Source organism: Cimex lectularius, unplaced genomic scaffold, assembly GCF_000648675.2.
Source record: "Cimex lectularius strain Harlan isolate CLEC.00 unplaced genomic scaffold, Clec_2.1 scaffold5, whole genome shotgun sequence".
NCBI lineage: Eukaryota > Metazoa > Arthropoda > Insecta > Hemiptera > Cimicidae > Cimex > Cimex lectularius.
Genome location: NW_019392993.1, coordinates 2562105 through 2588195, shown reverse-complemented (window position 1 = coordinate 2588195; position 26091 = coordinate 2562105). Strand labels below are relative to the sequence as shown.

At 34.5% G+C, this 26091-nt stretch overlaps 1 protein-coding gene across 4 annotated transcripts in view; it reads left to right on the top strand.

Annotated features, from left to right (window-relative positions):
- The window catches only part of LOC106666095 (guanylate cyclase 32E), a 70447-nt gene that overhangs the window by 25054 nt on the left and 19302 nt on the right, over window positions 1–26091 (top strand). For all 4 annotated transcript variants that reach the window (XM_024229691.1, XM_024229692.1, XM_024229689.1 and 1 more), the window contains exons 4-10: window positions 5485–5739; window positions 11569–11751; window positions 15979–16096; window positions 21600–21749; window positions 23375–23474; window positions 24787–25024; window positions 25286–25429. In XM_024229691.1, the coding sequence (XP_024085459.1) occupies window positions 5485–5739; window positions 11569–11751; window positions 15979–16096; window positions 21600–21749; window positions 23375–23474; window positions 24787–25024; window positions 25286–25429 (1188 nt within the window). The remainder of the gene's footprint in view (window positions 1–5484; window positions 5740–11568; window positions 11752–15978; window positions 16097–21599; window positions 21750–23374; window positions 23475–24786; window positions 25025–25285; window positions 25430–26091) is intronic.

Sequence of the window (26091 nt, the reverse complement as noted above, 5' to 3'; positions counted from 1 at the left end):
TGTCATCATGCTTGCGATTAGCACTCAGTGGTTACGTACCATCTTATGAAAAGTATGCTGAGGACATGCAGTGCCACGCTTCAACATCCAAAGCCACTCCTTAGTTAAGTTTAACACCATATGTAACTCTTTTGTTTTGTAACAACCAATAAACTCGCAATTTTGAATAACTATGAGTTTTTTCATTGATATTGTAGAGAAGAACCTAACTAAACCTAACCCAAACCTTGACTAAAATAATGTACCTATATTGTGCAGAAAGCTAATATCTATATATGCTACGGTATGTATCGTGTATGTACGACAACCCTGCATCACACACACTTGCAGCCTCTCAGAGTCGATCGTAAGTAGTCTAAAAATATTGAGGTAGATCGCCAGCAGTTCAAGTTTGAGCACCCCTGTTATAACGTGTCTTTCTTTGCCTGTAAGGTTTGACAAAACAAATGGGGAACAGATATTAAGAGTGTTTGTTATTGAAGTAATTTCTGTACTGGAAATTTAAAAAAAATATTATGATCCCTTGGGTAAATGAAAAATTCCAGTTAAATCCGGATAATTTTTGAGAATTTTAATTAAGGTCTGTCATTTAAGGAATGGGAATAAAGACTGTTTCAGCGACCTATCCGACATAGCCCCAGGACAAATACGACGAGAAAGAAAACAATTGGATTTATGTAAGAACGTGGAAAAGTTGTGTAATACATTGTAAATGGATGGTAAACAAACTGAGCTCTAAGGAAAACCCAAGTGATATCCGCCAACTTCATCTCTCGTTCACTTGAAATTATTTACTAAAAAAAAAATTATTAAAATATTAAAAATATAACGCTAATATAATAAATAATAATTATAAGCGTTAAAAACAGTCAACGCTAAGGGTTTTCTTTTAATGCAATCTAATTGCCTATAAAAAGTTACCGTTCAAATCAAGGAATAAGTTTAAAAAAAATCAAAATCAACCAACAAAAGGAATTTTCTCTCATAATCATAAAAAAAATGGGTAAATTTACAATGAAATATAACAAAAATGTATTAATTGGCGTTCATTAAAGACATAAACGAAACAAAATAAGTCGTTGTGTTTTCAATTGTAATTAGAAAGTTGTCCATTTCCAACAAAGTGAACTCGATTTTGTACAGTCGGAAATTAAAATTGGCGAACTTCGGTTGCAATTAAAACTAAATTAAAGCGTTAAATTTAATTAGGTAGATGTCTTTCAATGGGAAGAAATGATGCGTCTCAATCACTGCTAAACCAGCTTTGCAGTTATGTGCGGTTGGCACGGAATGAAGGCTTATTCCACGGCCCGGCAAACAAAAGCAGAACGAAGTCCTGTTTATAAAACGGCGAAACCATTTATTTGAATTGACCTGAAAATAGTTAGCTAGAGAAGCCACATTTTACCATCAAGTCTCAAAATGGTCTTGTAATTACTTAACGATAAGATGGAATTATTTTACAATAGTTTTTTAATAATTGAGAAATGCAATATGTACATGCAAAATATATCTATAAATTAATTTTTAGAGGGCATAATACTATCGGGAAGCCGATGTGATGTATCCCAGAAGAATGCATTTGCCAGAATTCCTTATATTCAGCACGTTAGAACAATTCTGTCCTTCTATTATCTCTGCCATATTCAAGAACACGTTTTGTTTACATGAAATAGCACACTTCTTCACGAAAACAGACTATATGACATCGTAATTTTTAGCAAAATACTTCCATACACAAAGTTTTAACAGTGCAAGTTTTACATAGTTAAAACAATTGTTTAATTACAAAGTTAACTAAAGAGGATACTTTAAATAGAACAGGAAGTTATAGTTTTTGATGAGTATAACATTCGAACTTTCATTGATACACTGGGTCCGTCTACACTCGTTTTTATGATACTCAAACAGCCACTGACAAAATCCATCCGACTCAACATAAGTCAAAAATAGACTAAAACGGTACTGATTGAAGAGAAATACGAAAAACGTATTTAAAACAGTAAAAACCGTAGCGCACAAAACGGCTACAACACAAACACTCAGAACGAAATCATAATCAAACCATACATCACACAAACACCATAAAAACAAACACAAATGGACGATATTTACACATAAAGGTAAAAAAAGTACAAACTAACACATCTAATTTACAAATTAGTAATTAAAGCAACAATAAAGATTATGAACATAATCGGGAAAACTACTAAGACATCATCGAAAACCCACTTGACCCAAAGTGGCATATACGCCACAATATGGCAAAAACAAATATTTGGACAGACAAAAAATAAATAACAAATAAAAAAATAGAAAGGACATAATATATGATCGTTTAGTAGAATAACAGAAAATCAAACTATGCGACTCGCCTATAAGAAAACCAACAAGAACCTTTAATATACGGTCAAGCATGAAACTACAACACGCTTATAAATGGGACGAACACAATCGAAAACTTGTAAGTCGCACACACAACTGCTGTTCACATACAACTCAAAACACTATACTTTAACTGGCCTTGGGTTACTTATTGGGTCCGCCTACACTCGCGAGTTTCGAGTTCATTCAAAGGCTTTGCGCGATCTTCAGTGTAGAACCCAGAATTTATTAAAAGCCCATATGCGTAGTGTAGACGGACCCAATAATTGACCCGTTGCCAGCTCAACAAGGGTTCACCCTGGAACAATAGAAAACGCGGACTTCCATCAAAGGTAACAACAAACAAAATAAAGGCGAAACACGTAGCCCGCACCCCATGACTTTATTAAAGAGACTTGACATGACAGAAATCACCCAACATTGACGACATAGAAATGCCGAAATGCGTCTGACGGAAGAACATAGCGAAGACAATTAGACCAGGAGGATAGACAGAAGATAGATAATATAGACCAGGATGATCGTTAAAGACCAAATTACAAACTAAAGAAGGGTTAAAACGAAATATATTAATTTAAAATGCTAGTTAAGCATATATCGCTTAACACAAACAAAACAGTTGGCAAATCCCTATTATTGTCGATTATAAATAAATCAAGATGGGATAAATGCAAATCATGGGCACGAAAGCTTACGTTTTTATTATAGAACAAATAGAAGTAACTTCACAAAGACATTTGAAAACATAATTCTCTTTCCACCTTTGAACCGTTCAAATTATAATTCCAAACTATTTAAATTGTGAACCACGTATATTGAATGATTTTACTCATAGCTAATAAAAAATTACAATAATAACAAATAATACAAATTGGGTTGGACAAATTTACTATACCATAGCCATTTTGAAAATATATAATTAACCTTTTATTGCATCACAATTATGCTGAAATTAAGCGTACGTTAAGCTTATTGTACAGTTAACCTTAGACGACATAATTATATAAAATCTAATTTTTAATTTTTCGTTAAAAATATCATAAGTTTATAAATAACAATCAAGCGCAATTTTAATACAAAAATTATATAAATGTAATATTAATGTAAGTGTATTGTAGTATTCTTTATTATTCATAATAAAATTTATAATTTCTTTTACTACTTTGTCTCGTTTTGAATTTAGAAATTATTTAATCTAACAAAGTATTGAAGTAGGTCAAAAATTTACAGAAAGCCAAGGAACAACTTAATAAAATTTCAGACATTTTTTAACCATTTGGAGGAAGAAACTCTGTCAACTCAACTGTCTATGAGGAAACGGTTGTTTCTTTGAGCTCCATCCTTGAGAAGAATTAGGACTAACGTCAAAGAAAAACTAACTTTTACAAACTATATATATATACAGTTATTTATAAACCTGAACATATGTAAAAGATAATTAAACTAAAATAACGAAATGAATAAAGATCCATCTGCCGGAGGTTGTTATCAATAGTGAATTTCTCATAATTGTAAGAAAAATTACAAAAATATTTTAAAAAATTTTATAATAAAATACTTTGCCAAGGTGAGACCCTTATAGTTTTCATTCATCGAAATTTTATCGCTTGGTCAGCTATCAACTGCCTAGCCCAAACAAGAAAGTTAAAAAGAAAGAATGTGATTGCCAGACCTACCTATGAAAGAAAAATCAACAAAAGCACGAGCAATTACACAAAGTTACAATAACGTTTCTCGAAAACTTTGCGTCCATGGAGCTACTGGAATTTTTATCATATAGAACGTTGATAAAATCGTCTTAGCGTTGACGGTAGTACAATAAGTACAAGAAAAATTGTTCTCGAAACATTTTTTTTGTTAAATTATTTATACTAACTTTGCTCGCGGGTTGTGAAAAGTAACTTTGAAAAGTTGATGGCAAGATGCTAACTCATCTCGCAATCACGCTGACTACTGGAAACTTTCCTATCAAAGGAAACTTTCCAGGATGGAGAAGATTTGCAATCATTACTCGACATTTTTGATCCTTCTTCTGCAGATTCATATAAAATTTGCCAAGCCGTAATCTTAAATTATCCTTAAATTAAACGACCAAAATGAACAGCAAAGACCAAATGACGGATTTACGATTACAAGTAGCAAACAATTTAGAAACTATTATTTGTAGTGTTTGGAAAACAGCTGATAGTTCAATAAAAATGTCAAAATGCCAAAACACATCTGGCATACCAAATCTACGAGGAATCGCAAACCAGAATCAAACACCTTTTGGCACATATTATTATAGCCCCACTACACTATTGGCCATGATAGACATTGGTCACGCTGACCATGGGTTTAGCTCCACACATTGGGTCAATACATTCTCAAGATTGGGCCAGCATGGCCTCAATGGCCTATAGTTGCTTACTTTTCCTGTGCCGTGATGGATATCGAGGTCGAGTAAATCGCTGCTGCATCTTTGTGTTTGACTAGAGTGTATAACTGCTATGTACATGTTATTGTTAGAAACTTGCTTGGAAACAAACAATGGCCGACCAATGTTGGCCCAGTGTGTGGAAAGGACACCTATCGACCGCTCCCAAAGTCAATGTTTCCAAAACCATTTTCAACCTTCGCCAATATGGGCCTCTACATGCCATCCCCCCCCCCAAAATGCGTGCTTGGGCCATAATGAAGAAGGGCCATTAAAGTTAAGACGAATTTGTAGTTTGTCGTGTCCAACCATTTTTCACTTATTCAACTTGGCTATTGGCAGGCCACAAAAGATGGTGAACTGCCGATACGCACCTGACAGACCAAAAAATTTTCGTTATCATACTCTAAATTTACAAATAATGCTCAGTTTTAACAATTTTAGATAAAGTGTTAGATTTTTGTCGAGGTCTGCAGGGTGATGAACCTGTGTAGTTTGTTCGTTTTCGATAACCTTGGTCACTTGTTCTTACTGGTTTTGACTTTCAGGCGCTTCAGTCACCTACAGACAGGCCAAACCAATGAAAACATGATCGTAAACGGCCAAACTGCAAAGTCAACATAAATCTATTGCTCTCCATGTTCAAACCTATTACATATTTCATGCCAGATTATTTTTTCCAGGTCGGCCTCGGCGCCTTACCCCTGGCGATCCAGGCTGTCAATTCGGATCCGAACCTTCTCCCCGGAAGGCAGCTGAAGTTCATCGCCGCGGACATTGGCACTCAGAACGGCCGTTCGTCGTCCCTGACGACCCTTCCGATCAGGGTGATGACGGTGATGCGAGACAGCGGTACCGTCGCCTTCATCGGCCCAGATGGAACTTGCAGGGAAGAAGCTGTGGTGGCAGCCGCTTGGAATCTTCCGATTATATCTTATGTATGTACTTATTCTTCTATTGGAAATTATTACTGTTTGATACATCAATTATCTTGACATAAACGACAACGAATTTAATCAACATGCAACTTTATAAAAGACCACAATCCAGAATGAGTGACATTTTCTTATATTTGGCATTGTTTATGCTATGTTTGGGCAACCTGTACGTCTTTACACTACTGCTTAACAACTTCACAGCATGTATCTGGACGCAATTTAAATCCAAATCTTCTTCCCTGGCAAAACACATTATGGTTTTAATTTTTTGTACGTCTTATCATTTTATTAATTATTATATTTCATAAGACAGAGTACAAAATAGTTTATAGGTAATCCGAATCCTAACTTCTAAGTGCTGACAATTTGTGAGCTACTGGATTTAATCATAGAGTACAATAAACGTATTTTGTACAAAAAAAAATTAAGGTTCGAATAGCCTGCTGGCCGATTCAATCAACCCATACTTAATAAATAAGGTTAGTATTTTTGACCCAACATTTTTACATAAATATTCTTGTTCTTCAATCAATATCAAAAGTACTGCAAACAAATATTTGTTGAGTGAAGATAAAATAATAAATGCTGTCATTTATTAAAAGTAAAAGAGAAATACATTAGCTTGTAGTGTTTACATTAGGCTTTAATTTTAAAACAACGAACATAATTATAAGAAAAAATGGTCATATAAAACGTAGCTGATTGCCAATTTTCCCTCGATTATTACCTAGCTCTGTTTTTAAATTATACAAAGTGAACAGCATTAACTTCAACTCCTCTAATATCAAAGGGCAGGCCGGATGACTTTTTCCGATCAAAGCCCAATTTCCAATCTTTCCGATCGAATGACATAAGGACCTCGGAGGATTTAGCACTGTAATTGCGACGTGCTCCATTTTCCTATCGAGAGATCTACTTCCTATTTCCCGAGCAAACAAGACAAATTTCATTAAATAGATTTAAAAATCGGAGATCACGACTTAGGTATAAACAGCCGTTATGGATCTGAATGTTCTGAATCTGGGTCAAAAGCATTTCAATAATTTCCGCTTTAATAGATTTTTATTATTTTTTGCATTGAATTACCCCATTATCAATATAACTATATACACTGGGAGGCGAGAAAAGTGGCCATCCTCGTTTTTTGAGTAAATACTTGCATTTGTTATAATTTTTATTTTTTGTTGTTCATTGGATATTTTTAAAGAAAAATATAAGATATTACTAAATAAATAAAAAACTGGGTAAAACATTTTTACCAAAAAGTTGCTAGGAAAGAAAACAATGAAGAAAATATTCAATTCACTACGGAGTATTTCCTCTTCTTGCGTTGATGACATTCGACGTGGCCTAATTTTATGAGGTTTTGAATGCATGCTGTGGAATATTTTCATACTCCTCCAACAGCGCCTTTCTTAATTCCTGCAAATTATCTGGCATCATTGGGTTATTTTCCAGATAATTACTTTTTCCACTACAAACATTGAATTGAAGCACGTTCCAAATAGTTACCAACGATGACAACTGTGTGGGGCATTGTCATACATAAAATAAAACAGCCGCCAATTAGTGGCTTATAAGGAACAGCTTTTTCTGACAACATATCTTCAATTTATCGCACAGCTCGTAGGTAACTCTCCATGAAGATCAAGTTTATCCGACCTGCCATAGAAATGCCTGCCAAACCATATCACCACCACCTCCATAGCTTCTCTGGAGTGAAAATGTTGCGGGGATATATCGCTTTCCGAACCTTCTCTTGGCCATAAGAAGACCTCAAACAATACCTTGACTTTTCCGAAAACAAGATTTTAGTCCAATATTGCTCAGACCAATTGATGTGATTTCTTGCGAAACTTAACCGAGCTGTTCTGTGCCTTGTCAGAAGTTCTGGATCGGTAGAAGTTTTTCTCTCACGAAATCCAGCTCCTGAAAGTCTTCGCCTTACAGTTCGTAAATTGATGTCGCGCGTTGGCCGAAGATGATCTGTAGAATATGATTGGAGAGGGGCCGAGTTGATCCGGCTGATCCAATTCCACACCCCTCAAATGTGCTTGAGATCTCGATTTGTTCTTAACCATCATTAATTAACTGAAAATTATAAAAAATAAATAACTTTTGTGGCATAATCGCCTAAGTTTTGTGACTGTAAAAATTTCACTTTTTTTTTTAATAAGAGAATCTTCAATTTAATTTTGTAATTCACTAGTTTTCGTGGTCCGCTTGACCAATTAATATCTTTGAATTAATTAAGGGTTTTAGTTGAGATAAAAAAGTCAGTGTCACCTGCGGCATTCGAATCCACCACCTTCGGCTAGATACGCCGCTGCTCTACCACATGAGCTATCGTGACTTCGATCCACTGCCATTTTTCAAGCGTCCGTGGCCATTTCATTTGTCACCGAGAATCAAATAGATTACACGACATTTGAAAAATGGCAAAAAGGAGGGAAAATTCAAAAGGTGGGGTTGAGATGGGAAGTTAGTGTCCGAGTGGATCGAAGTTAAGATAGCTCAAGTGGTAGAGCAGCAGCGTATCTGGCCGAAGGTCGTGGGTTCGAATCCCGCTCGTGACACTGACTTTTTTATCTCAACTAAATACCTTAATTAATTGAAAGATATTAATTTTTTAATGTTAACCATCCTGGCCACGTAAGCTTGACTTCTTCCATCTTCCAACAATGCTATGATTCTAGCCAAATCTGTATCACTTAAAACCATCACTCAAACAAATTGGTACAACTTTTTAAAAAAATCAAACTACCGGAACAAAGAAGCTTTACAGAAAAATCAGCAAAGAAGAGACTGACTATTCGAAGATTTATTTACAAAATCCAACTGTAAACACAAGCGGGAGATTTTAACTGTGTTTTATTTACCTCTAATCCTTTAAAACGGGCCAAATATTGTTGTAAGGTAATCAACAGAGGATTGTCTAACAGATAATTAAAAATATCCACTTTCAGGTGGTCACTTTTTTGGGATTGTAGCCAGAAACTAAGTTTTTATTAAATAATATATCCAAAATGTTTCAAATGTATTTCAAAACATTTGATTAAATAAGAACTGGATGTTTCCGACTACTATACCAAAACATCAATGATATCTTGTTACATTTATATTTTTTTGGCTCGAGTGTAAAAGACATCATTGCCTTATTCATAATCTATTAAAACATTATAACCCAACCACGCTCATAGCGAACAAATTAATAAACAAAGTACGTACACACACACACACACACACACACACACACACACACACACACACAAACGTCATAGTAAAAACAGACTCTAAATTAGTTATTTTATGAGCACAACCATGTAATAAATTGTTTATTAAACTTAATTGTTTTTAATTTACTAATTGTTAATTTACTCCTAACCATCTAATTAAACAATGTTTATAAAAACTTATGCATTTTTGATCTCGTTTAATTTGGTTTACATTAAAATAACATGTTGTAATTAATATAACGATTAGCACTAGTCACATAAATAGCGTGAAAAACATAGAAACTAACGAATCTATATCATAACTTACATATTAAAACAGCACTGAAGGCCACAATTGGAAACATTGATAAAGCCAACCCGCTTGACAGAAATAGCAAGCCAGAAACACACTTACTCGATGCTACGCCATGAGACGCTATGTATGTAGAGAAAAACATCGGATAGACAGGACGTTTGTTTAAGGACAATGACGTAAAATCAAACTACATGATTCACTCAGAGAAAACCATCTCAAACCCTCAACAAAACGGACAAGCGTGAAACTACTTACTACTCGACATAGAAAAAGGACGAAAAAAATTAATATACTTGAAAACATACAACCCGACGTACATAACCTATCTAACACTGAATAACTGTTAAAAACATCATTTACTATTTGCAAAACACCACCAATTAAAAAGAAAAAAGGACCGATGATCGCAAAGACGGACTAGAACAATAAAAAAAAATCACAAAAGGCACTAACAAATAAGCCGATACACGCACCTCGCCCAACAAGACCTTATTAAACAGCCTTGACATTATTGAAATCACACAGACCTAAAAGTTGCAGAAATATTGATTGATAGTTATCATACTTGTCTGCCTATCCTCGCTGATTTTTGCTCGTTTAGACGCGTTTCCATTCTTGGACCACACCCCTGATCACAAAACATCTGGCCGATCGTCACGCTCGAGTAAAAAAAAATTAATTTAAACTTATAGTTCAGTAGAATAAGATTTTAACAGTTTACCTGAAAAACCCTATTTTTAACAATTCTAAATAAATCAAGTGCACGTGAATAAACTTTTTTATTTATCTATTTTCACAAGTCTGGCCGACTCACTGAAGATGAGTTATAAAACTCGTCTGACAGAACCCCCCCCCCCCCCAGCAAGGGTAGGTAGACCAAATTACATACTTTTATGTTAAGGGCTTTTCGTTCGAATAATTTTTATTGTCTTTCAATTTTTCTAATATTTAATCAACGAACTTTTATTTTTATATTTTTTTTAAAGATGATGTTTGCTAAATAATTAAACCGGTATGGGCCACTTACCCGCGATTCGGCTTGCGCCATCAGTGAGGTACTGTTTTCGTTTCTGTATTACACCCACCATCAACTCAAAGTAACAAAAAATCAAACAGAAATTAACTAATATAGTACATAATGGTATTTTCTATATTTTTAAAATAAATAAAGAGGTAATTCAAAACAAAATAATTTTCAAATGTTTAAAAATAAATATTATATTGTTGAAAAACACAACCTCTGCTAGTGAAATACATTGTAATAAATTAGACGGTTATTATTTAACAACAAAAGTTATCAGTTTCGTGTGTCACCTATTAAAAAAGATCCTTTTACTCAACGATACATCGCAACAGGATCCACTCGTTTGTCAAACCTTAACCCTGCGACTTATGAGTAATTTATTTTCTAAACGCTGTGATTTTGTTCAATTTTATGAGAGAAAAAATACAAACATTGAAAGTCATCCAGAAATGTACTAAACTTAAAATTAAAGGGTGAGAAAAACAAACATAAATCTATGTACACAAGGTAATCTTTAAACAGAAACTTCTTTCCTCAAAGGCTTTTTTCAGTTCACTGTCGATATTCCTAATTCCGCAAGTACATATTCCATTTCATATCCACCTTTTCCGGCAACACAAGTAACTTCTCTTCTGAGACCAACCATCTGAGTAAGCTCTGTAATCTTCAAAGCAACCTTACTTTTTTGGAAGTCTGGTACCGCACAAGAACAGTGAACATAGAGAACGAAAGAAAATGTGTTTATGTCGAATTACAACTGAACAACAAACTACAGACTTAATCCTCAAAAGTCGGCGCTCGCACATCCTTTTCGCATTTTATCCACATAAAAATGGACACGTCTGCCAAAATAACGCACAGACTAACCACTGAATACGGTGAAACCGTGATAAATACCAGACAAATGAAACCAGAATAGACCAGACCAGGATAATCGCAGATGATCCTTCTCCTTCATTCCTTGCAGGGAGTGATTTTAACCTGATTTGCGATAGGGTATTTTGCACACTTGGAGCACTTGGAAAATTGCTTTTTCTGTTATAAATTTCAGTAGATGTAATAGAATCGATTTGATCGAACATGACAATTTATTATCTTCAGAACTAAATATATTACTGAAAAGAAAGTGATTTCCATTATAATTTGCACACTTACATTTATCTATTTACGGACGATATTTTTGAAGCACTTTGCTAGTTATCTAAAAGTCATTATAATACCTTATGATGTAATTTATTGTAAAAATTATTGAATTTCTTTTCATCTTTGTTTAGAGGTGCGCAGATAGACTTGTATCTGACAAGAGAGTCTACCACACATTTGCAAGAACGCTTCCACCTTCGACAAAAGTGTCAAAGTCCGTTGTGGCTCTGTTGAAAGCCTTCGATTGGAATATGTTCGTCATCATCTCCGGCACCATGCCTGCCTGGGCACCACAAGTGAAAGACGCCATAAAGGTATTGAAAAAATAATTTCTTATTAAATTCATCATAGTTCGAGGTCCGATTGATCGAATAACGTTTTTCAATTAATTAATCTTTATATAAGGTATTGGTTGAGATTTAAAAAAAATGGCAAAAAGGAGGGAAAATTCGAAATGTGGGATTGGGATGGGAAGTTGGTGTCCGAGTGGATCGAAGTCACGATAGCTCAAGTGAGCAGCGGTTATTTAGCCGAGGGTCGTGGGTTCGAATCCTGCTCGTGACACTGACTTTTTTTATCTCAACCTTATATAAAGATCAATTATTTCATAGTGTTGCCGCAAAAGTGAAAATTTGTAAATTAGTAAAATTAAATAAAACATTTCACATGGGGTTGGAACCATCTCGTCGTTAGACATTAAATTAACGTTCAGAAAGACGTAGATAAGACAAAATTAACTAATAAACGAGTTCGCAAAAAACTTGAAATAAAAATGAATATATAAATCTAACTAGTATATCAAAAACAAATCAAATGTTAAGGGGAACCGCTGCAACATGTCATGAAAAAAATATTCGAGATGGGAACTTTAGTGTAAAAGATCACTGGTAGTAATAAAAAATTTATGAAAAACTACATTTGAATAACAGTTTATTATTGACAAACGTTTGATGTTTCACAACGTTCGCAAGTATCTAAAGGAATATTTTAAATTTAAACAAAATATCGTTCAATGGTTAATTGGTTTATACTTGACAGGTTCTCCTCTTTGAACACAGGTGTTTATATTCGGTAAAAAAACGAATAAATAAAAACGATATTTGCATACAACATTACCAACAATAAAATAGCTTTATACACATTGGATCTTAACGGGAGCAGGACGTCTGTACAAAAATTATATTTTTTCTTTGTTAATTTTGTAGAGAATTCATTTCTGAATAGAACTCTATAATTATTTTAGTGAAGTCCTTTATTTCCTAGTTAAAATAATGGTTTTTAGAAAATTCCAATTAAGAAAATTCGAGGGATTTCAGGAGTCCAAGTAGATTGAACTCACTCTTTTCTTTTTTGAATGGCGTTTTGGTTTTTCGACTTCTGTAACGACTTAACCCTTCTTTTATTGATTCTTTTTAACTGGGGACAGCAAATCTTGCCGTCACATTCTCGAGAAAACTTATTTTCCGCTTTCAATCTAGTTGTGGCTTTTCTCGAGTTCAGTCCAGAGTCTGTGTTAGCGTTCTTCTTTCCAAGCAGCGTTTTTTTACATTTCATTTCTGAACTTTATAAGTGTGCTGTGTGACAAGGAGAAAAACCTTTGAAGTTGAAAAGTCCGTTTGAAAGGCAGCCCGCTCCGTCGTGTAGCGACGCCAGCACCACCGACTCCAGAAGTTTCAAATTTATGAGCTTTTTCGATTAGAATTTTCCCCCATTTATGGAAATTTTTTAGCATTAATGGGCTATATATAATTAAAATTTGACAACCGAATTTTATGTTTTTTGGTTCTTTCGTACCATTACCTGTTCTATTAGATTTAGGAATTTGCTTTTTTTTTGTGGGTACATCCATATAATTTGGTCTCCAACGTAGAACTCATTTTTTTCCTATATATGACGGGGATTATTATCGATAAACTATTATATGGCTGAAACATGATGTTTTTGAATAGGAATGGGATTTTTTTTAAATTGGTAAAGATTTCTACCTTATTCAGTAACATTTACTAAACAAACTCCATTTGTAATTTTGTTGATGTCATGAACATAACCCATGATATTGGTTCAGGAAAATGTGTATTTTTATAGAGTAAAACGACTGACGTCCTGCTTTCCTTAAAAAAGCAAAGTAAAAAGTCAATATCACGGTGTTCTTCTAACTCTTCTCACCAAATTGACACGACTGAGTTATAAGCATCACTTAGCAATTTAATAAAGGAGAAAAAGTAGCGGAAATTGACCTCGTGAAAACACCAGATCCGAAAGGAGTGCTGAAAGTAAATAAGGTACCAGGAATTGACCAACGCGATATCGTTATCTATAATTGGTACCAATGTTGAAATACTGAACGATCTTTTATTACATGATTTAGTCATTGTCGTTTCAATTTTTTTCGTTTCTTATTTGCTACGTTCCTGTCGGCAGTTCAGTTCAGACTAATGTCTTAGGCTCCGGGGTTACAGACATCTTCATTTCAACTCCAATGGTTACACATTTTAACGAAAATATATTTTCATGTCACACTCTCACTCATTCTTAATTCTTAAACACACTTTTTCCTACTAAACACGCAAGTAGGGAACTCTTTTTTTATATTCCTATATGTAAAATAATACGTATACAGATCTATTTAAGGAGGTTTTAGTCATATTTTTTGCTGTGTAGGAGAGTTGGTGAAAAAGTTTCAGAGGCCACGGTGGGAATCGAACCCACGACCGCGGGGGTCTACGAGCCGAGAGTTTTTCAAGCTTACCACTCGGCTACCGCGGTCCCCCAAGGGTGCTTAATATTCCACCAAGTTTGCACTGCACATTTACGCTAATAAATACACTCAATTTCCTAATGCTTATATTACAACGGCATCTAACTTCCGAGAAGCACTCCTGTTTCTACCTAAAAGTTGGAACTGACTTCTGGATTTTTTTTTTATTTCCGCCGTGACTTCTGTAAATCCTTATTCCTTACTTACCATGGTGCATTGGACATGTTACGTAGTTTTATATTGTTTTGTTTGATACAACCATACATTTGTGTATAATAAGTCCACGTAGGCTTTAAGATTTGATTGTATATTAGAATTTGATTTTATACGGTGAGGTTGGAGTCGCGTCCTAGCAATCAGTATAGCTAAACTTCATTTTTGTACTCTTTTTTTTTCTTTACGTGATCTTTCCAATCACCTTGGCATCCATGGTCACGCTCAAATATTTAGCTGTGATACTTTTTGCTATGTCTCCATCGATGGTAATTGACTTTCCAATTTTTGTCCATTGATTTTTTTTTATTGTAAGCCTTTTGAACGATTTTACAAGAATAATTGACAGTGAGTCCTGTTGACTTCAACGCTGTATGCATTTTTGCAATTTTTACCCAATCATTTTTGGTAAATCGCTGATGTATAGCGCGTAAGTTGGAGCTTAGGGGCTCCCTTGGGCTACTTCCCTATTGATTTTTCCATGTATAAATTGACCTTCTTATTCAACTGTAGAATATTTTTCATTTAAGTAGATAGTATTACATACTGTTTTGGTAGCATCCTTATTAATTTACTTATAAGTCCTTCATACAGGCCTTGTCAAAATTTTGTGATACATAAAAAAAGATAGCACAATAAATGAATTTTTCTTCAGCATATTTTTCTATTAGATCTGTTATTGGTGAATTTGGTCAATGTGTGAGTATTTTGGTCGAAAGCCAAATCTGGTGGTCTAAGATAATTTTCTATATTTTTAGTAGAATCTTTTCGAAAAGTTTACAGATTGTCGGTAGTTACGATACGGTGCGGTTTTCCGGTACTTCTGCAAATTTTCAGAAATTGGAAACCCAATGTAGCCTGATTGCCGCATTGAAAAGGTTGGTTACCTTAATTGTTTTTCATATTTCTCCACTGCTGAGGTGAGCTTCTGGAGTGGTTCTAGCATTAGGTTTTTAATTTGTTGTGCTATTTCTTTAGGTGTAACCAACCCATTTTCTTCCTTTCAACTAGTCGTTATTTCTCGTACGTTGCCATTCATGTTTTCATTTTGTTTGATAATATTGGCGAGATGGGTGGCACTCTTCACTTTTTTCTTTCGTGTTGTTTCTTTGTCCTCACCCTGCACTGTTTTCTTTTTCATGGAGCAATTTAGGCAGTTGGTCCTTTTATTATTTATTTGTGTATTGTTTGCCTTCCTTAGAGAGTAATCAGTGGCTTTGTCCGGTGCTAAAACCTCTAAGTAATATCTGAGGTTTTAGCAGGTCTTCCAGTAGTTTTTTTAGCTCTGTCTTTTTTTTTTTAACTGGAGATACATAAAATGCCCCAGTTCGTGCTCCCTTCAGTACAGTTTGGAGGAGGCCGTGTCGTCTGGGCTGGGATTTACACACGAGGAGGAACTGGTCTCCATATTGTTGAAGGCAACCTCACCGCAGTCCGTTATGTCTACGAAATTATCGAGGAATACAAGCCCTAATTTAACTTGTAGAATAAAATGTATACAACATTCTTCTAAAGTTATTTAATTTCCTTTCTGGTTTTTACAAAAATAATGACACATATTGTTTTTCAGTGGTTGGCCAATAAAAATAACATAACGGTCACGGATGTCTACGAGTTCAGCAACTACATTCCTAAAGACATAAAGAAAATGGATAAACTCGTCGCAGATTCGTTTCACAGGACTAGGGGTAAGTAAATTCACCATCGATCAAACGAAACCCCGATATTGATTCGAATATCGCAAATATTGACAAATGAAGGCAGTAAACCATGAGGGGTTTTTTTCGTGCGGTTTCAATAATATTTGCCCTCAGACGTATCATATCGATTCTGTTCGATTGGTTGAATTATTATGCCGTACAAGACTTGTGTCAAATCCTGTTGAATACCTTAGTGGTGACTTCTACGCAGCGCAAATGAATGAATAAAATTTATTGGGATTTTTCACTTTTCCTTTCACACTGGAAATTCACGTCAGTAGTGGAAGTAAATATCAACTATTTTGCAAATTCGTAAATGTTTTGGACAAACTTTACAAAGTCTGACAAGACAAACGGTATCACTTATGGCAATGAAACCATCCTTTCCGATAATCTTAGTCTACTATCCTCGGCGTTTTTCTCAATGGGAGATGGTAAGAGAATAGGCATAAATAGGTGTATGAGGCACTGGGATACATCATAAACATGTAAACATAAAATAAATAACGATTTTAAGAGTACGACTATAATAATACCGTCAGATAACCAGGCAGCTCTAAAGGCTCTCCAAACCCGACGATTTCAACCCAAAATTAGTAGGGAAAAATACTCTTAAAATGGTTAATTCCCCTCAAAAATTCATCAAGATCATGAGAGAATGTCAGACAACGAGGCATCAGATATGCTAGTTAAAATAGGAATGTAGGAACAACACGGAGGTCCAAATTTGTTTTGTGGGATAAACTGTAGATACATTAAAAAAAATTGGAAACGTGTGCTATTAAAGAATACAACTATTAACAGATGACAAGTGTTGATTATTTCTAGAGGAAATAGTTATCTCAGAGCATATACTATGCAACTGCCTGCAGGAATATGCTAGGAAAAGGTTATGGTACCTAGTAAAGGCATACTAGGCAATTTATGCCCGATACCATACCCCTGAGGAGAATTCTGTACTTTATTAAAGAAACGAAAATCTTCAAGGAAAACCATAAAGCTCGAACACAATAGTGGCAAATTTAAGTGCAGAAGAGGTCAACCCCTACGCTCCCGAACGGAAAAATACAATGAAATTTGTTCACGAAACTGCTCGAATTTCTAATTCTTGAGAATAATTTTTGAAAGTGAAACATACGCGTTACTATTACACAAAGATATTTTGACGACAGTTTTATGGCATAATGCCTAAAGGTCAGACCAAATCAGCCAATGTTCCCTTTCCACCTAGGCGTAGCATAGAGAGCTTTGAACAACCGTGATGCACGTTGCAAAGGACAAACACCTCAATTTTGCAGTTGTAATTTCTAAAAGTGAATTCACGTCATATAAGTGGTAGTTAGTTATGAAGCAATCAATGGCACTAATGTAAGCGGCAGTAGGTTAACATAGAGCAGAAACAATAGCAAGCCTATATGCTCGCTTGAGGCACTCCCATCATTCTTTATGGATCAATCGCCAATTTTAATATCATCTGTAGACTGTGTTCCCTGGAGATATGAGCGTCTCCACCTTAGGGATGGTTATGGTTATAGCTTTTGCTTATTTTTTGTTCTGGTTAGCTTGCCGTAATAGTATTTTTTATGACACCATACGGCCTAAAGCATTGATTAATATTTAAAAAATTGTATAAACTTAAAATATTCCTCTAGATCTGACAGTGACGAAGTCCTGGGTTTGAATCCCGTGGTGGATCTTGAAATAGGCTGACTCCACGAGGCCTACTCGTTAGTACTAGGTTTTAATATTCGAAATTGTTTAGATGGTTCTATCCATTACCTGTTTTCCGACAAGCTATTTGAGACTTTACGTATTATTTTCCCTCTTTCCTTTCAACCAAATCAACCCCCATTGGTCAAGCACGCTTCTCAGTATTTGACTTAAAAACGATCATTATGCTTGTCATGATGAGAAGCGTTTGGTTATGACCTGTTTTCCAAGAGGTAAACGTTCATTTCTGCCGAATAATAAAACTGAACTATTAAATACAGCCTGAGTTGATTTCATCGGTTGCAAACATTCATAAGCGCCGCTAAAATTGTACTGATTGAACTCCTCGCTTTACCGGAAAATTGTTCAGTGAAAGTATACATATTTGCGATGAAAGTTAATTATAATCAACTGAATGATTGAAAAGCTTCAGGAAAATGGATTGAAAAGTTTTTGAGTGATGGTACAATAAAAACATCTTTAATTAGTTAGTAGGAAATAGTCGATATACATAGTTGAATTATTTAAACTTTAATATTGTTATTTTATATAAAACAAATTTAATTACCATTCAAAACAAGTAAATTTTTTATTGTCAAATTACTAGACTTAAAACCGTCAATTAACGCCATTTAGAACTACCTTTCAAAAATTTAGCTCTCGTATGTAAAAGTGGAAAAGTACGTTCAAATAACGTTACCTTTGTTAAAATTATTAAAAACCAGATATGTTGGAGATCCAGAGTTGCTATGATAAAACTGGCGAAAGGACCCACAATAACTTTCGTATAAAATACAAACTACAACACAACAAAACTAATTGAATTTTATTGATCAATTATGTAAAGTAGAGGAATTGAAAACTACTTCGGCCAAAAGAACTAATCAAAATTGTTGAAAAACACGCATATAAACAATGGCTTTAATTGAATGAAATGAAATACTCGCCTTAGTACATTCCAATGACTAAAAACCACATCCATGACTACAACATATAAACAATCAATTAACCAGAAAACAAAATATATTTAGAAATATAAACCGACACATCAAAAAGAAACATCTAAACTATACTAAAAATCATTTATTAAAGTGTATTAAACAGTGTATTAAAGACAGACACAGTAGTAAAACTCCTTATTAAAAAATCTAGAGTAACCCACTAAATAAAAAATCCAACTATTCAAAGAACAAACACGAGAATGCGCCCAAACTAACAGCTGAATTTAGAAAAAAGGCGATACGTGTCTGACAGATCAAAACTACGAAAATGGGCAGACAAAAATTATTCGAAGTTTGCACTTTTTCCTTTCTATTCAACAACGTTTCGGCATCTTAGTCCCCTTTATCAAGGTGGCTCGTTGAGTCTATTTAAATTATCTCCCTTTTGTGCATATTGATCCACATTTTGAACTTTCTACCAAAAACAAAACTGCGCTCTTATTCTATAAATTTTAATTAAATTAACCGATATACTCTTGTTAGTTGAATAAAACGAAATAGAAAATACAAGCCAAAAATAAAAAATTTGTTAATCCTCATTTTTAATAACGGATTTACTTAGCAATAGTAAACGTGAAGATTACTCATTTTGTAAACAAACACCTTTTCTCGTCTTTTCTCCATTTTAATTGTTTTTGTTGTATTTTCTTTAACTATGGAAAAAAATTATCTTGAACGAAGAAGTTCGCAATATTACTGTGAGAACGTGTCATCGAGGTTGCCAGCAAGTGGATATCGCAGAGGCAGTTGGCGTTTCCCAGAGCGTGGTCTTTAGCCCGATTCTGAGAAACTATAAGTGACAATAGGAGGTCGGGTAGTGGATCTCAGTACATTACGACGCTAAGGGAGGATAGAAATATTGTCATTGCTCTTTCCATAGTGTCCGCCAGATCCTAAATGAAATACATCATGTTTTGGCAAGGACTTTATCAACACAAAAGATTCGTAATCGTTTGTGGGAAGTTGGCCTCACATGTCCCTTTGAGACGGCCTGCAGCAACAGCCCTCCACCAGCAACTCAGAAGAATATGGTGCAAGAGGAGAGAACAACAATTGCAATGTTGTTACGTTTACTGATGAGTCGCGTTTATGTCTGTGAGTTCCAGCTTCTTCTACTATCACTGTACAGACAGAAACACTATGGAATGGGTTCCGTCTTGTCGCAATGACATATTTCTGTCCTCCCTTAGCCTCATAATGCGCTGAGATCCAGGCTTCTTATTGGCACTTCCAGCCTCTGAGAAACACTCTGAGAAACATTAATTCACTACTTTCGTGGTCCGCTTGACCAATTAATACATGACAATTAATTAAGGTTTTTAGTTGAGATGGAAAAAAGCTAATGGCACGAGAGGGATTCGAACCCACGACCTTCGGCTAGATACGCCGCTGCTCTACCAACTGATCTATCGTGTCCTCGATCCACTCGGACATCAACTCCCCATCTCATTTGAAAAATGGCAAAAGGAGGGAAGACTCATAAGGTGGGGTTGAGATGGGGAGTTGATGTCCGAGTGGATCGAGGTCACGATAGCTCAGGTGGTAGAGCAGCGGCGTATCTAGCCGAAGGTCGTGGGTTCGAATCCCTCTCGTGCCATTAGCTTTTTTTCATCTCAACTAAAAACCTTAATTAATTGACTCTGAGAAACGCTAACTGCCTCTGCCATATCCACTTGCAGGTGACCTCGATGACACATTCTCACAGTAATATTGCGAACTTCTTCGTTCAAGATAATTTTTTTCCATAGTTAAAGAAAATACAACAAAAACAATTAAAATGGAGAAAAGACGAGAAAAGGTGTTTGTTTACAAAATGAGTAATCTTCACGTTTACTATTGCTAAGTAAATCCGTTATTAAAAATGAGGATTAACATTTTTTTTAACTTTTGGTTTGTATTTTCTATTTCGTTTTATCCAGCTAACAAGAATATATCGGTTAATTTAATTAAAATTAATAGAATAAGAATAAATTACAAATATCCCTATTCATTTTTGAACAGTTTATATTTGGTTTACTTTGAATTAAGCATATTGTAACTGTAAAAATACATATAGTTTGAAATAAACAAGGTGGGTTTATTTCCAATTATATAAAATACGAGTATCCGGGTTTTTCCTTTGAGTATATTTAGCAATTTTGTCAAGAAGAAAACAGAATTTGACGTTACCCAATTTCCCCCGGAAGATCCAGTGTTTAATACAATACCAATCCTTTATTTTACTTTATCATTCCCCGTTTTCAACTTTATGATTTCACATTACCTTTTAAAGCTTTAAGTGAACGAGACGGATGATAAATATAGTTCAAAGTGTCTTCTCTCCTGCTATCTAGATAAAGGGAGCAAAAATCCTTGAAACTTGGGTGAATAAAAAAGGAGAAACTATAATTTAAAGATTAACGACCGAATCTGACAGACGCAGTTAATTTTATAAAACCCAAAACTAAACAAACACAACACAATCAACATGAGGACCTATAAGCACACAACTAAACACATAATTATCTCCCTATAATTTTAAAAGTGTATAAAACAGACTCGACTTGATGAAATAAAGGTTATATTAACGATCTTAGATGGCGAAATTCAAATACTCGCCTGACAGGCCAAAATAAAAATGGTAGGCAAAGTAAAATGATCCTAAACGATAAAGCCACAAATCGTGTTCTGATTTTTGAAACTTTCTTGAACTGCGATTATTTTAATACTTGGATGTTAAGGCGTAATAAAATAAATATAACTGTGCACTATTTTTTATTATTATTATTATTTTTTTTTAGTATACGTTTTCATCGGTGAGCACGTCGCTCTTGTCGACTTCGTCCTTTGTCTCCAGGCTCGCAAGCTCCTCGAGAACGGCGAATACATCGTCATATCGGTCGACGATGAGATATACAACCCGGCAAAAAAGAAAAACATACTGCTGAGAGGTAAGGATTTAAAACCTAACAAAATTGGGCACGATAAGGGTGTTTTCACGTCCCCGTAAATCCTCCAATTAAAGCTGCTTCAAATAAGCCCCTCCTTCCCTGGGGCTTTCTACTTCCCACGCGTAAGGCGATAAATGGATGGCGAAACGTTTTATTAAAGTTTGCACAAATTATTTTTTTCCTAGAGGAAATACTGTATTTTTAACCTTTCAACTTTATCTGATCTTAATATTTTTTCTACTGAAATTTATAATCTTTGTCTGCTTTCCCGATTCGACCTCTCGTTCGTTCAATTAGTTTTATTAAAAATAGTAAGAAATAAAATTGTACGTTACCCTAATTTTCAGTTTCAAAACTGGACATGAACCTGAGCTTTGTTCTGCCATGAGAATTTAAAAAAAAATTTAATTTAATTTAATTTAAATTAAATTTAATTACATTAAAAATTATGTAACATTAAATATAAAAACAAATTATTCGTCTATCAATTCGAGATTTTTTAAATGTAAAAATAATTATTTTATAAACAAGTTACTCTATATTTTAAAAAAATCGAAAAAATATAAGAACCATTTGTTTTTATTATAACTTGGAATTTTAATTGTGATTAATTTTTACAAGGTTTTTATGTTTTTAATGATTTAACCGAAAAGTTAATTTGAAATTGATAAAAGGTAACTGTGAAGGCGAACGGTTTAATTTGAAAGAAACAGCCTTTAACAACTCTTTTCCACTTTTTCTTTTTTCTAGGAGGATACTTACCTGGAAACATACTTCACTTGATCCTAGACAAAACCAGTCAGTCTGTCAGATCTGCTCTAACTAAAACTAAAGTAAAATAAGCAACTTCAACTAAAATAAAGGGGAAAAAATGTTCTACAGCATTGCACAAACAGCACTACTTACGCGATTTTCCTCCATTCATAATTCTCATCGGAGCATTTATGCATTGTATTTGTAAATTATTTTTCAAAAACACTATTATTTCATTGATGTTTAGGCCAAACCCCGTCTACGCGAAAACTCAGTGTCATAAAAAAAAACATCAACTTCGTAATTGAACAACTTTTGTTAACGAACCTTCATACTTCTCTTTTTGCCGGTAAATATGACGACAGTTTCCGATGAATTTTCTTAAAACACGGCTTATCACTTTATGAGATTAATGTTTATCGTATTTTTATTATTTAAACTTAAAAAATAAGTACTAACTTCTCCACACGTTAATTGTAATTTATTACGTTATTTACAATTCTTTAAGCTTAAAAGGAACTTTAAACTTTTTCTTTCTTTTTATGAGTATCGATCAATGAACTAATAAAAACTAGTATAAAATAGTAAAACGTTTCTCATTTGTTTGTAAGAATGTATAAAAAATCATTTTTTCAAAGTAATTCCTCTATGCATTTTATGATCAATCCTTATGAATAAATAGAAATAATCTTTTAATCTTGATGCTTAAATGGCTTCATGAATTATTAATTCAACATAATCAGCAACAAAATCGCCTTTACGGGCGAGTAAAGTTCAAGTTGAAAATAATTACAGATGCAATTTAGGTCTCTTGAGCACAAAAAACGCCTTGATGAACAAAAATAAGTGTGTATATTTCTTTTAACTTTCAGCGTACATCGATCCTTTCATCGATACGGATGCAAATCATACACTTGCGTTTCGGTCAGTACTTAAGCTAACGCCTTCTCATCCAAGAAATCCCAAATACAAGTGAGTACTTTTATACTTCAGTTCAAGTCAACAAAAAGTTGTCTCATATCTGAAACGCCATATTCAAAAATTTCAGAAGTTGTTTTAAATATTGATCCATTTATGTTTTAGTGGTCAATTGACCAAGTTACTTCTTTCAATTAATTATTCTTACCATGTCAGGTCTTCGTTGAGGTAAAAGAAAGAACAATTAATTGAAAGAAGTAACTTTGTCAATTGACCATTAAAACGTAAATGGATTAATATTTAATAAGTAAAAGAAGTATCACTTCACTAACAGCTCCCCGTGGCCGCTTCATAAATCGCTGAGAATCCAATCCTGATTTCACAACATTTGAAAATGGCAAAAAGGAGGGAAAATTGGAAAGGTTGTAGGTTGAGATGGATCGAAGGATGGTGTCCGAGTGGATCGAAGTCACGATAGCTCAAGTGGCAGAGCAGCGGCGTATTTAGCCGAAAGTCGTGGGTTCGAATCCCGCTCGTGACACTGACTTGTTTTATCTCAACCAAGACCTTACACGGAAATAATACTTTTTCATATTCAATTCACTAATTTCGTGGTCCGCTTGACCAATTGATATATTACAATTAATTATATAAAAAATGGCAAAAAGGAGGGAAAATTCAAAAGGTGCGGTTGAGATGGGAAGTTGGTGTCCGAGTGGATCGAGGTCACGATAGCTCAAGTGGTAGAGCAGCTGCGTATCAAGTCGAAGATCGTGGGTTCGAATCCCTCTCGTGCCATTAGCTTTTTTTCATCTCAACTAAAAACCTTAACTAATTGTTTTTCATATTGTTAATATTTTTTAACGGCCTTCATCAGTTATGGTTTATGTAGGTTCATAATAATTTAAATGATTATAAGATCAATAATTATTTACCTTGAAGAATTATGTCAAAATTTACAACAAACAAAATTAATTTAATAACAACAAAATTGTCTTCCATTTTTTCTGATATTTTTGTTGCCTTTTTGTCTTATCTGACAATTTTTGGTCTTTTATAAAATATCCTACAAATATTTTTTTAATCTAACGATGCTAGTTCATGACCTGTATCTAGTGCAGAGTTTTGGGAACTATGTTATTGTTTTAACATGTTGATATTTCCAGATTTTTGCTCTAGCTTTTTTGTAAATTTTGTACACATCTCACTGATTTATTTTAGCAATTATCTTCTTTTTGACACTCACACATACATAATCACAAACAATATTTTATAAATTCATTATTTTTCCCCCTTACGAAATAATCTTCTATCGATCATACGTACTTGATATTGCTTAAAAATTAGAAGAAAACTGATTTTTCAGCGCTATAAGCGAAGAGGTGAGAAGGATATCGGCTCAGCCGCCCTTCTGCGTGCCGTACCACAGCAAGATCTTCGACAGCATATCCGTGCCGATTACCGCCGCTCACTTGTACGACGCAGTCATGATTTACGCAAGGGCTCTCACGGAAGTGTTCGCGGAAGGCGAAGATCCAAGGAACGGGACAGCGATCCTGAAAAAAATCCTCAACAGGACGTACCATTCAGTCCAAGGACACGACGTAAGAACTAGCATGGAAAGTGGAAAACTAGATTTTCTATATAAAATAGCAACAAATCGAACGATAAGGAGCTTCTTAATAAATTAGCCTTAAAATGAAACAATACCAACTGGATTGTCTGCATTTGCTGTTAAGTGTCAAAATTCGCGCTTTGATCAAATACCCCACACACTTTTCCAAGATATTCTATTTACCAGAAGTTCTTTCTGTCTCCTTTATTGTAAGAATTTTTATGAATCTATATCGTCTTTGTGTTTCAAGGTATACATAGACAGCAACGGGGATGCAGAAGGAAATTTCAGCGTGGTGGCACTCCTCGACGACATGGATGACAACGGTACCAAGACCATGTCTATGCAGCCAGTTGGCTACTTTCAGTACCACGAGAACAACACCTCTCTTCCGGTAAAAGATCAACAGTAATAACTGTAATTAGAAACTAAATAATTTTTGAATTTTGGTTATAAAAATATATAATACGTCTCTCATGGAGATGGTAATTTTGGATTACATGGCCTCTCAGGTCAGCGGTGGTCCTATTTACTGCTTGTAGACAGAGATGCACCAATAATCTCAACCATAATGGGGCAATTATACCAACAAGCTATTTTGTACTTTTGGCATGAAACTGATAAGTGTTTAAGAGTATATATTATTAACTTTGTCACAAAGTTCAGACAGAAAATCCCACTAATTGAAACCATTGTAAGGAAATAAGTCATTTATCTCTCTAAACAAAAAGATTGATGTACCTATCCCTCATCAGACTGAAATTGATATATTCATGCTTTGGTACGCAGGGCAGAAACATAGATTCGGAGAATCCAGGTGACCGAAGGATAGGGCTTTAAGAATGGCAACAGGAACTCCTGTCCGCGCTACGCCATATTCTATTCCAAATTTTAAAAATAAATAATAATTATTTAGAAATCGTGAGAAGCGGTCTGGTGTGATGTAAGTTTCAGAAAAACATTTTCTTTATCGTGCCAACGTTTCGATCTTTATTGAGATCATCTTCAGGGCCTGGGATTTACAAACATTGTTTACATTTAACAAATACATGTAGG